The sequence below is a fragment of the Pseudophryne corroboree genome, chromosome 4 (assembly GCF_028390025.1).
Source record: "Pseudophryne corroboree isolate aPseCor3 chromosome 4, aPseCor3.hap2, whole genome shotgun sequence".
Taxonomy (NCBI): domain Eukaryota; kingdom Metazoa; phylum Chordata; class Amphibia; order Anura; family Myobatrachidae; genus Pseudophryne; species Pseudophryne corroboree.
Window position 1 is genome coordinate 488,841,310 of NC_086447.1, and position 12,786 is coordinate 488,854,095.

The following is a 12,786-nucleotide window of genomic DNA, read 5'->3' on the forward strand; positions in this document are numbered from 1 at the left end:
TGAGGGTCATTCCCCCTTTTTCCACAATGCGGTAAATTAGCTTGTCCAGGCGGTATAGATATTTGGACGATCTCTCCCCCGGCTCTTGACAGGTGTTTCTTAACTTGTAAAGGAGGTCAGCGGCATCTTCTGATGTTCCAAACTCTCTATCCAGAGCCGCTAGATAGTTCCGTGCAGTAGCATTAGGGTCACTCCGACGAGTGGCCTGCACAATCTCCATTGCTGGACCACGTAAACTCTCCACTATCCGTTGTCTCTTTGCAGTCTCAGGACAGTGCCACTCTTCCATGTACTGGATTGCAGTGTCTTTCCACACCTCATAGGCATCTTCTCCAGTTGGAACAGGTTGGACACCTGAGAAAGGTCTCAATCTCCTATATCCACCATCATACTGGTTTCTTCCCAGTTGCTCCACGAGTTTATTCATAGCGACCAAAAATAACTGACTCTGCGTGTCAGAAGCTCCATCTAGGCCCAGAGGTGAATCATCTTGTCTTTGAATGTCAGGGGACTGTACAATGGGGCTCCTTGCCCTCTCTTCAGTAGGACTTGATGTTTGGGCAACTCTCATCCCCTCACTCGGCTTAAGAGGCAACACTACGCTCCAACGTTTGCTTCCCTCATAGGAAAAGACAGCAGGGATCAATCCTCTCTCCAACACAGCATCGCTCTCTAGCAGCACAGCATCATCCCTCCTGCCCAGTACATTTGGCCTCTGCATCCCTGTCCGATCTGCAATTATCTTGGTAACCTCCTCATCTGTAACTTCATGCAGTTCACCGCACAAAACAAAACAGCATTCTGAATCTTTGGATAGTTGTTCACACCAACCATATACTTCTTCTGGCTTCAAACTAGCCATGGCGCCCGCCTGGTAAGCAAATTCTGAGTTAGCTGTACGAATCTCAGCAGTGCACTCCACTGTAACACCCCTTTACCTGGGTTTTCTGGGTAATGGTGTGTATTTAAACTCTTCCCGCTTTGCAATGCTTCTCACCTTGTACTTCTCTTGGTATTAGTGCCTCCACCCGAATCTTGACGTGACGTGCTCTTCTGGGACGTGTTCAATTTCAGGAACACCAGAGGGAGATCGGGAAACCCCCTGCCCACCACGTGCTTAGACCGCCCCCACTACGGAATATATCACACGGATATGTTGCAAAAGCCACCCTGGCACATTTATTAAAGGGTCTGGAATAGCAATTGCTTTTATGCATTTATATACAAGGTGCTATAGTAGATCAATAAAAGAGGACATATACTACGTAGGCATAGAAACATATTGGTCAGTAATGCACCCACATATCTAAAGGGTGTATAATGCAGTAATAAGAAAAAATGAACATAACACATGAATCTGCTTTCTCCTGACTGTCCCTTCCTGAACTTCCCTTTGGTATGCAGATAACACCCTGGCCTTTGCAATCACTGACTGGGTAATGACAACTTAAAACAGCAGTATCACAATGAATTTCACACATACCACACACAGCATTAGACAATACATCCCCCACTATAGTGCACTGTTATTTCAGCGTTCATTATCTTCTGCATGCTATTGCTTGAAAGAGACTGCACTTTAAAAGGTTCCAATTGGCACTTTCAGCAACGCTGGTACTTGTAGTTCCACAAACTGATTCTTGGTGAAATCACACACTTGGTTAGCTACTATTTAGCTGTCTTTACCAAGAAACATAACACTGTAAACTGTTACTTATCTCACATTCCTCCAAAGTGTGTCCCTCTGCAAACTGTCCTCTCCCGGGGTCAAAAAGGAAGGTTTGAAATGCATTATCCTCTGTAGGCCACTTAACTTCATCAGACTGAGGTCCCCCCTTTCAGTAGGGCTCTTTCTGTGCAGTCACGTTGACTTCTTCCCCAGTATTCTCCAGTCATTGCCAGCTGCATCTTAGCTATATCCAAGACATGGTTACTCCTCTCTCCTGGCCCATCTCCTCCTCCACTCCTCTGGAAAAAAAGCATTCCATTCTCCACTCCCCCCTCCCCATGCCCTGTTTCCCCACCCCCCGACAGCCTCTGGGTGTCTCTCTGTATATCCTCTGAAACCCAAGGCTATCTGGGAGATGTAGTCTCTGAACACAAAATGGCCGGTGTTCAAGTTCACATTTGCTGCCTGTCATAAGCGCTGGGCGCTACATATATATATATATATATATATATATATATATATATATATATATATATATATATATATATATATATAGCAAGAACAGCAGGTGCGGCACTCCAATGATTTGAACACACGTTATTCAAGAGTTACAACGTTTCAATGCCCTTTATTATGTGGCATTTTCGTCAGGTGCCACATAATAAAGGGCATTGAATAAAGGGCACCTGCTGTTCTTGCTGACTATCTCCCTGTGAAGGCACCCAGTGTGGTAACTATTTAAGTGGCTGTGCCGGACCCCTGCCGCTTTTATATATATATATATATATATAATATGAGGCAAGCAGCACTCATTACGGGTGGTATTCATGTGACCGGCGGTCGGGAGCATCATTTGCCCTCGCCACACTGTCGGTAAGCCGGCGGTCGGGCTCCCGGCGCCGGTATGCTGGTCGACCGCCGGCCAGCCGTAGTGAACCCGATTGGACATGTCACAGTATAATGGTATATGTCACTGCATGATGGCTTATGTGACTGTATAATGGGACATGTCACAGTATGATGTATTATACTGTATGTTGGTGCATGTCACTGCATGATGGCTTATGTGACTGTATAATGGGACGTGTCACAGTATGATGTATTATACTGTATGTTGGTGCATGTCACTGCATGATGGCTTATGTGACTGTATAATGGGACATGTCACAGTATGATGTATTATACTGTATGTTGGTGCATGTCACTGCATGATGGCTTATGTGACTGTATAATGGGACATGTCACAGTATGATGTATTATACTGTATGTTGGTGCATGTCACTGCATGATGGCTTATGTGACTGTATAATGGGACATGTCACAGTATGATGTATTATACTGTATGTTGGTGCATGTCACTGCATGATGGCTTATGTGACTGTATAATGGGACATGTCACAGTATGATGTATTATACTGTATGTTGGTGCATGTCACTGCATGATGGCTTATGTGACTGTATAATGGGACATGTCACAGTATGATGTATTATACTGTATGTTGGTGCATGTCACTGCATGATGGCATATGTGACTGTATAATGGGACATGTCACAGTATGATGTATTATACTGTATGTTGGTGCATGTCACTGCATGATGGCGTATGTGACTGTATAATGGGACATGTCACAGTATGATGTATTATACTGTATGTTGGTGCATGTCACTGCATGATGGCTTATGTGACTGTATAATGGGACATGTCACAGTATGATGTATTATACTGTATGTTGGTGCATGTCACTGCATGATGGCTTATGTGACTGTATAATGGGACATGTCACAGTATGATGTATTATACTGTATGTTGGTGCATGTCACTGCATGATGGCTTATGTGACTGTATAATGGGACATGTCACAGTATGATGTATTATACTGTATGTTGGTGCATGTCACTGCATGATGGCTTATGTGACTGTATAATGGGACATGTCACAGTATGATGTATTATACTGTATGTTGGTGCATGTCACTGCATGATGGCTTATGTGACTGTTAATGGGACATGTCACAGTATGATGTATTATACTGTATGTTGGTGCATGTCACTGCATGATGGCTTATGTGACTGTATAATGGGACATGTCACAGTATGATGTATTATACTGTATGTTGGTGCATGTCACTGCATGATGGCTTATGTGACTGTTAATGGGACATGTCACAGTATGATGTATTATACTGTATGTTGGTGCATGTCACTGTGACGTTATGCAGATGTGGTTGCAGTAGCTATCGCTGCTGCTTCCTTGAGGCTATGTGATGTGATCTCTAGTAATCTGCAGGCTGCAGCAGGATTTTTAAAAGAGCATTTGCTTCACTGTACCATTGGTGCTACCCGCTACTTTCTTGTTCCTCCTCCTTGCCCCGCTCACTCGCTTCCTCCAATCCAAGCTGACAATGTTGTCTATCACATCATCATTTGTGGCAGCCTATGCCCGGGATGCATTCAATAAACCGGCTGTCAGGATCCCGGCATTCAGGAGACGCTGGAATCCTGACAGCCGGTGAAATCCTGACAAAAACGCTGGGGATTTCCACTCGGATGGTGGGTCCACGCCACCAACCAAGTGGGAATACAACCTGTGGCAAGCGAAGTGAGCCAACGGAACCAAAGTGGAGCGCTCGAATTGAGCCCGTAAGGGGACTCGCTGCCGGGATTCTGGCAGGTGGGATGCCGCTGGTGGTGTAGTGACAGCCGGCATCCCGTCTGCCGGGATATCATACGTATTGCCTATGCTCTGCACTCCATGGGAACAGTCCAATGCTAGTGATGTAGCTGTGTGTGGGGGGCCATCTGATTGTGAGGGTCCCTGGGCGGCTTCCCCAACTGGCATTCTGTTAATATGCACTAAAATCGTTATAGATATTTGTCAGGAATACTATTAGAAATGTGATCTTGATGATTTATGCACAATCTAACCTGAAACTGTGGAATCTCATAAAAATAGTGTTTTATTTTTATATTCGAGCCTGTTTCCAAAGCTGATATATTTCAACAACTTTGGAAAATATGTACTTACTTGTAGTTTTTCCAGATTTGGGAGGTCCGACAACTGCAATTCTAATTGGCACTGATGGATTGGGTTTCGGCTGACGTATAAATTTAATAGGGTTTTTCATAAAAGTGCCTCTGTTTTCTTTTGTTGAGAAGAAGTAAACATATTGCCGGTAGAGTAACGGGAAGCCAGGATTTTCTTGGTTGTTGAATGGCTTAATTACTTCTCCTTGACTCAGCTAAAACATTTTTAAAATAAGAAAGTCTGGGTTAAAAAAAACATTAGTAAGGACTAATTTATTGTTATATTATGTTTTTCGACCAACATGCTTCCTTACTCCACACTTGCGTCATGTGCTGCATAATTTGTTACTAAGATTATAACAGCAAGTGACTAATTCAGTTTCATTGTTTGTAAACAGGTCAGTCTATTCCATGTTTCTACTGATGTGTTTGTCCTTCTTTTCTAATGATTCCAATACTAGCTACAATTATTTCTATAATCCATTATAAATTGTTGGTGAATTTTGTCATCACCACAAACTGTGTCAAAGATCAGTCCTTATGGTAAGGAATTACTTCCTAAACTCATGATTAAACAGTCTTTTGTCCATTCACTAATTATGACCCTTGTCCTATGGTTCTCGGTATGAATAGTTTGCTACACATACCTTTGTATTTGATGAATTAATATATTTATTAATGTTTATTGTGTCACCTCTAAGCAGAGGCGTCACTAGGGATGGTGTCACCCGGTATGGTAACTCATGGTGTCACCCCCCATGGTCCTGAAATGTCGCCATTTAGCCGAATACACATACACATATAACACACACATGTTCCACAGCGCTGTACAGAGAATATTTGGCCATTCACATCAGTCCCTGCCCCAGTGGAGCTTACACTCTATGGGGGTCATTCCAAGATGATCGCACGTAGCAACTTTTTGCTGCTTGTGCGATCAACTAGACGCCACCTATGGGGGAGTGTATTTTAGCATAGCAGGGCTGCAATCACTTGTACAGCCCTGCTATGCATTAAAAGTTTTAAGCAAAACAAGAGTAGTCCTATACCTACTTACCCTGTGCGACGGATCCAGCGATGCAGGTCCTGGATTTGATGTCAGACATCCGCCCTCAAAACGCCTGGACACGCCTGCGTTCGCTGGACCACTCCCATAAAACGGTCAGTTGATGCCCCGACACACCTTCCTCCTGTCAATCTTCTTGCGGTCGCCACTGCAACCGCTTTCCTCGTTCCCGGCGTCATTGCCCGGCGCCGGCAACGCCGCGCATGCGCACTTCCGACCTTATCGCACCACTGCGAGGAAGTGCAGCGTGCGATCGGGTCGGAATGACCCCCTATATTCCCTACCACATATACATGAACACACATTCACACTAGGGTTTATTTTTTGTTGGAAGCCAATTGACCTACCAGTATATTTTTGGATTGTGGAAGGAAACAGGAGAACCTGATGAAAACCCATGCAAGCACAGGGAGAATATGCAAACTCCACACAGTTAGGGCCGTGGTGGGAATTGAACACACGACCTCTGTGCTGTTAGGCAGTAATGCTAACCACTACACCATCCGTGCTGCATCTTGTATCCATATTACAAGGAGGGCAACAAAGCCTGCAGTACTGCAAATACGTAAAAAGCCAGATCCACATTAAAAATGAAAAACACTGAAAAAGCCAAATCCACATAAAATACATTGCAAAAGATAGATCCACATTAATAAAAAAATACTTAAAAAGCCAGATCCACAAGAACAAAAAAACCTTGTAAAAGCCAGATACACTTAAAAAAAATGAACAGTTACAGTACTGTACTCACCACTGGCTGAAGACTTATTGTTATGCGGGTCCCTCACCGTGGAGATCACAGACGGGCAGGCTGCGGGAGACCAAGCAACAGGAACGCGAAGCTGCAATGCATTAGGCTATCGGGATGAGGATAACCAGGCAGAGCGGTGGGCGGCCAGGAGCCATTTTTAATGTGGCGCCTATTTGCGAACCAATAGGAGCTCGCAGTCCGGCAACGCTCCTGATTAGCTGTCGATCCACAAGCTTAGAATGGCTGGAGATCGGCGCCTCATTTGAAGGGTTATCACTCAGCGCTATTATCCATAGCTGCCCAGCCCTTGCCTGACCGGTTGTGTCTATGTTCCCTTCGTGATCAGGACTAGGAAGTGACAGCACGAGAGGGCAGAAGATAATTTCCGCCCTTACAGCACCTACAGTAAATGTTTTCTCTGTTCTCCATTAATTTGAGGTTATTTCATTTTATGTATGCACCATTGGACCCTCACGGCCTCGCTTCGCTCGCCACGCTTCAGGCTCGGTGTCTCGCTCCGCTTCGCTCGCCACGCTTCAGGCTCGGTGTCTCGCTCCGCTTCGCTCGCCACGCTTCAGGCTCGGTGTCTCGCTCGCCGCAGGTTACTATTCCAAATAGTTTGTGACATGGACCCAGGGGGTTATGGGAAAGGTCCTCTCCATGAAGGGTAACTAGACACTACCCTGCCTGACCGCATGCCCGGCCCCCTCCTCACCACGTTCCCAGCCACCTCCTCATAGTGTTCCCGGCCCAGGTCGCCAGGCACCAATACCTGGTCGCCATGACGTCTTGGCCCCCAGAATTTTTCATGCCATGCAATACACACTTATAAAATCTAATCTAATTTACCTTTTAATATTCAAATAAACATTTATTGAACTGCATTTAGTATATCAGATTATCAGTATTAATGTACAGCAGTCACATAGACTGCACAGGACTCAGGAGGTTACAGTTACATCAACTTACTTAGCTCCAGACGAACAGACAGGCCAGCCCTTCCCCTGCTGCTTTTTGAGGGTGCGAGCTGCGCCACAGGACACAGCTACACTCACTCTCAGTTTGTCCCGCAGAGTTCCCGCCCGCTCCTCCCAGCCTCCCAGCCTGAAGCCACAGCCGCTGCAGTGCAGAGAGAGAGAGAGACTCGCGAGATGATGATGTCATCATCTCGCGAGTCTGCTCTCCGTCCATAGCTCCGCAGCGGCGGCTACAAGACAGTGTGACCGAGACGCAATGCAGTGCCGGACGGACCCCAGTGACAACCCCGGCGGCGGTGGCGGCGCACCCGAAGCACGCTGTCCGCGGCGCAGGGGTATATGTTTGTCTAGTAGTTAAACATAGCGGGCGACAGGCGTGACTGTGGCCCGCTATAGGAGGAGGGGGTGCGGACGAGAGAGTGGCTCTATTTGGTGTCACCCCATTGAAAGGTGACACCAGGGTGCGGGCCGCACCCCCCGCACCCCCCAAGTGACGCCACTGCCTCTAAGGTGCTTTTCCAACGTACAGTAATTCATCCAAGGATTTTAGGTTTGCCTGTGTTATTGCAGCAAGTGATGGAGAGCATACATATGTGGACACAAAATGGTTTTCAAAGTTGTCGAATATAAAATGTCTATAGTTATAAATGATTAATTAGGTTTATTTAGTATGTATTGCTGTTTTAAATCCAACAGTCACTTAATCAACGACTTTGCAAACCTGCTATATATTAAATATACCCCAATGTGCTAATAAGCAATTAGCAATTGTCAGTGGCGTCACAAGGGAGGTGCGGGGGGTGCAGCCCGCAACCGGGTGTCACCCGCCGAGGGGTGACACCAAAATACCATTACATTATGTGCAGCACTCGGCTCCTGTCACTGAGCAGGAGCCGACACTGCACAAAAAGCACTCCGCGGGAGGCAGCACTCACCTCACGAACCCCCCCAAGTGGCGAAAAACGGGGGTCGGGAAGTGAAGCCCCCCCCCATGAAGACACGCCCCCTCTTTGAAGCCACGCCCCTTTAATCTGGCGGCGGTGCACAAGGCGTAAGCGACGCCTCTGGCAATTGTCTTCCCTCACTATGTTCTAAAACACCAGCAATGACCTATATGAACAAAGGGAGAAAGTAAATGACTGCATGTTACTGGGCTCCCAATCTATGAACCAAAGACCAATGCATTTAATGGTAAACTCACATAAATGGGAAATTTACAAATTTTGTTTAACTGTACAATACCTTGACAGGATCCCATCGCCCAAAGATACTGGGGTGTTTGTATGATACATGTAGCATCTTGTTAGCAAGAGGTAAGTTAATTGGATAACTTTTTTCAAAGAGACTCTCACGATTTTCCACTATATGCTTTAGTTTCTCATATAACTGGTAATGTACAATGTGTGGTTTGCGGCCCGCGTTGATTGTAACACACGGTATCAATAGACTCTGAAGTTCTTCCTGAAAATGAATAAAAAAAGTAGAAACAAATTTCCTAATACTGCAGTTTCATTGGGTCAATAAGATCTATGTTTTAATGCTACTTTAATGCTAATTCTAACAGTTCTAGAGGTAGATGTTTTGAGGTGACTCACTCATTTCTGATAAAATGGTAGAAAATATTATTTTACCCTATTCTGAATTAAAATTTCTAAATAAACATGTTTATCAACCATGAGACTTAGCGGACATTCAATATATGTGCTGTTCATTTCAAAGTGAGTATTTATAGAACTTACAGCTGTAAATGGCAAAAATATTTGGGGCAAAATTGGAGTCTTGATAATAATAAATAAAATAAAGACTTGATAATACCCCTTTCACACCACACAAATAACCCGGCATCAACCCAGTATATTGCTGGGTCAACACGGTATGCTGTGCGATGTGAAAGGTCCCATGGCAAATTCCTAGGTCACCTGACCCGGTAGTTCAACCCGGGAATAAAGCAATGTTATTCCCGGGGTGAATACCGGGTCAGTGGCAGTGTGAACGGTTTGCCGGGTCGATGCGACACGAGACCCTTTCACTACAACAGGGAGAGGAGGCGCGGAGATGATCTCATCTCCAGCGCCGCCTCCGCCCCCGATGACGCCGCAGTCCCTGCCCCCGGATAGCAATCCAACCCGGCATATTGCCGGGTTGGGTAGGCAGTAAGTAGGGTCCAATGCCGGGTCTCACTCGGGAAGAACCCGTTTCCAATTGCTGGGTGGGACCCGGCATTGGCGATGTATAAAGGTCTCTACAGGGGTGGTCTTCAGTATGCCGGCTGTCGGGATCCCGGCGCACAGTATACCGGCGCCGGAATCCCAACAGCCGGCATACCGACACTTATTCTCCCTCGTGGGGGTCCACGACCCCCCTGGAGGGAGAATAAAATAGAGTGGCGCGCATAGCACGCCACCGTGCCCGCAAGGGGCTGATTTGCACTTGCCACACTGTCGGTAAGCCGGGAGCCCGACCGCCGGCCTACCATACTACACCCCTCTACAGATACTGAAACATAGATAATATATAACAATATATAAGCCAAGTTTATGTCTGTATAAAGATCCTGACAGTGCAGCTGTTTTGTGAAATTTGCATACACAACTACCATTGTCATAATTAAATATTATCCTATATTGCTCACAAATAAATGAAAACATGTCTTTCATTTGACAATTATTGGACAAAACAACTAAAAGTGTAGATTCCAGGTGATTCTTTCTTCCGGGCCATTACTCAACCCCAATGGATATTATGATCAGCCAATTATGACAGTCTGGTTGGTTCCAAGTTACCAGGTTATTAATACTTGTTGTTACCAGACATTTGAGGTATTAATTGCTCTCCCCAAAATTAATATTAGCACATTCCAATAATTCATAGATGACATTGTGAAGGAAGGACAGGGGCCACAGAGCTATGTATTCTGCTGTATGGTAGCCTTTAGCCATAGCATTAGTCATCTGCATGACTAATATCAAGTATACATGTTAAGAGGATTCAGGAGATGCTGCTCTATCAGCTCATGTGACATTTATGCTGCAATTATGGGGCTAATGCGGAGCTGGACACATTTATGTTGGAAAAAAAAAATTCTTAAAGCTGCAGCAGCACCAAATCTTCATGTGGACGAAGAAGTATGTTTTTTTTGGTCACCAAATACATGTATTGAGCAGATACTGGTAGAGGATATAACAACAAAATGTAGACAAATGCTGTGACTGAGGAGCGTGGTCTTAATGACTTTGATTATTATTATTATTATTATTAGTATTATGTCCCAAAAAATATTAGTTTAATGAAATAATGTGGGTGGGTGTATTTCAGGATAGGCCCAGCATGAGTGGAAGCTTGTAGGCAACGAGGAGAAGTGCAGTACAGGTGCAAGTACTTGGCATATTGTAAAACATGACTAGTTAGTTACAGAGAATAGTGATGTAGGAGGACACTGCGTTTTAGGAGATTTTGTATATAAATAACAGAATTTTAAATTAAATGAGGCCACTGTGATGAATTGCCACCACCTATGGAATCATTATAAGAGTTTAGACTGGAGAAAGATAGGTCTGGGGAGGTAGCCTATAAGATGAATCAACATATTTCAGAATCAGATACTTTGAATCTAATCCGGTATGACCTCTTACTTCAGCATAACTGGTTTGCTCATCATTGTACTTGTCTACATATCTTTGGTAAAGGAATAAACAAAGGTGGACTACATGCAGTAACTAAGGAGAAAGGGAGGTGTGTTTTGCAGTCCAAAGAAAAGTAGACAATTATCTAAAAGCACAAATTTAGTAAAACAGTACTTCAGGTGTTGTGGAAGATGTTTTATGGGATGATATTTTGCAGCATGGAATGCCTTGTAAGTAGGCTTATCATCAGGGTTGGACTGGCCCACAGGGGTACAGGGGAAACTCCCGGTGTGCCCCACTGCCTCGGTTCCTACACTACATTACCCTGGTGGAATTTTCATGCCCCAGTCTGACACTGCTTATCATACATTACTGACATTCCATGGGAACTAGAGATGAGCGGGTTCGAATGTAACGCCAGAATTAATGCCAGTTCGGTTTTATCCGGATTTTTTTTATTGGCAATCCAAAACATGTGACATCCGTGAGCCAATAAGATGCCGTTTTGAGAACCGAGTAAATCCGAGTAAAACCGAATCCGCTCATCTCTAATGGGAACATAAATATATGGGTGGAGTGTTTGCAGAGTATCTATCTATCCAGGTTATAAACATGGCAGCACCAGTCAAATACTGTTTCCTCTAAACAGCAGTGCCTAGAAAACATAACTTTATACTCTTTTATTATACAGAGTGTTATATAGATCACTTCACCTTCACTGCCTGTAAAGATTCAGCATCTGCTTCACACTTTTCTCCAATTTCAGTTTTCATTCTTTCAATGGCATCTTCCTCCTGTTCTTCATCCTCCGGCTCCTCCTCTTCTTCCTCTGGGAACTCTTCTGAAAGAATCAGCTCAATGCTGTCAGCTTCTTCTTCTGCCTCTTCCTCCCCCTCCTCATCATCCAGATCCTCAGGATCCTTCTTGCCCTAAACAAAACACATCTACAATCAACATCTGAAGGATTAACAGCTAAATACTGCATTGAAAACAGGAATACATGGTTTGCTTCCATAGGAAAGATTATCCTCTGCTGCTCAGTAATACTTGGAAACAGTCATCCTTTGAAAAAAAATCATAATTATTTCATATAACAAGTGTAGCTTACAGCATTTCTTACTTCAGAAACCATTGCTCAAGTCAGTGCTACTGTATTGAAAAACTGGCCGCAGGCATGGTAATGCCTTTCCTGATAGTTGAAGTTTTAATTGCTGCCACAATAATAATTACTACCACGTCTCCAACAATTTATAGATAATTTTGGTGAGAAAGGACAGTGGCCACAAATCTATGTCTTCTGATAAGTAATAGCCCAAAAATATATAGGCGTTACCTCTTATGGACAAAAACAGACGTATCTACAGTTACTTTCTCTCTCTCTATCTATCTATCTATCAGATAACAGAAACAGTGGTCCTATATATCTCTCTTTATAAATATGGTAATAAATTATATAGTAAAACCAAATATTTTGTATGTGCGTACCACAAAGATGTGAAAAAATTGCACATCAAAGGGTATTTAATATTCTCTCCTCTGTATTCCTCTAAAAAGGCAATAAATAAGCATTCATAGTAACACCTCCTGAGGAAGTTTGGACAATAGACGAAACGCATTAAGAAAAACCTATGGTCCTAACACTGAATAACTGTACAGTGGTACCATCTTACGATTCT

At 44.1% G+C, this 12,786-nt stretch overlaps 1 protein-coding gene across 5 annotated transcripts in view; it reads right to left on the reverse strand.

Annotated features, from left to right (window-relative positions):
- Positions 1-12,786, reverse strand: part of AK9 (adenylate kinase 9) — a 406,441-nt gene that overhangs the window by 95,044 nt on the left and 298,611 nt on the right. For all 5 annotated transcript variants that reach the window (XM_063917113.1, XM_063917112.1, XM_063917116.1 and 2 more), the window contains exons 29-31: positions 11,824-12,039; positions 8,730-8,948; positions 4,695-4,908 (exon numbers count right to left, since the gene is read on the reverse strand). In XM_063917113.1, the coding sequence (XP_063773183.1) occupies positions 4,695-4,908; positions 8,730-8,948; positions 11,824-12,039 (649 nt within the window). The remainder of the gene's footprint in view (positions 1-4,694; positions 4,909-8,729; positions 8,949-11,823; positions 12,040-12,786) is intronic.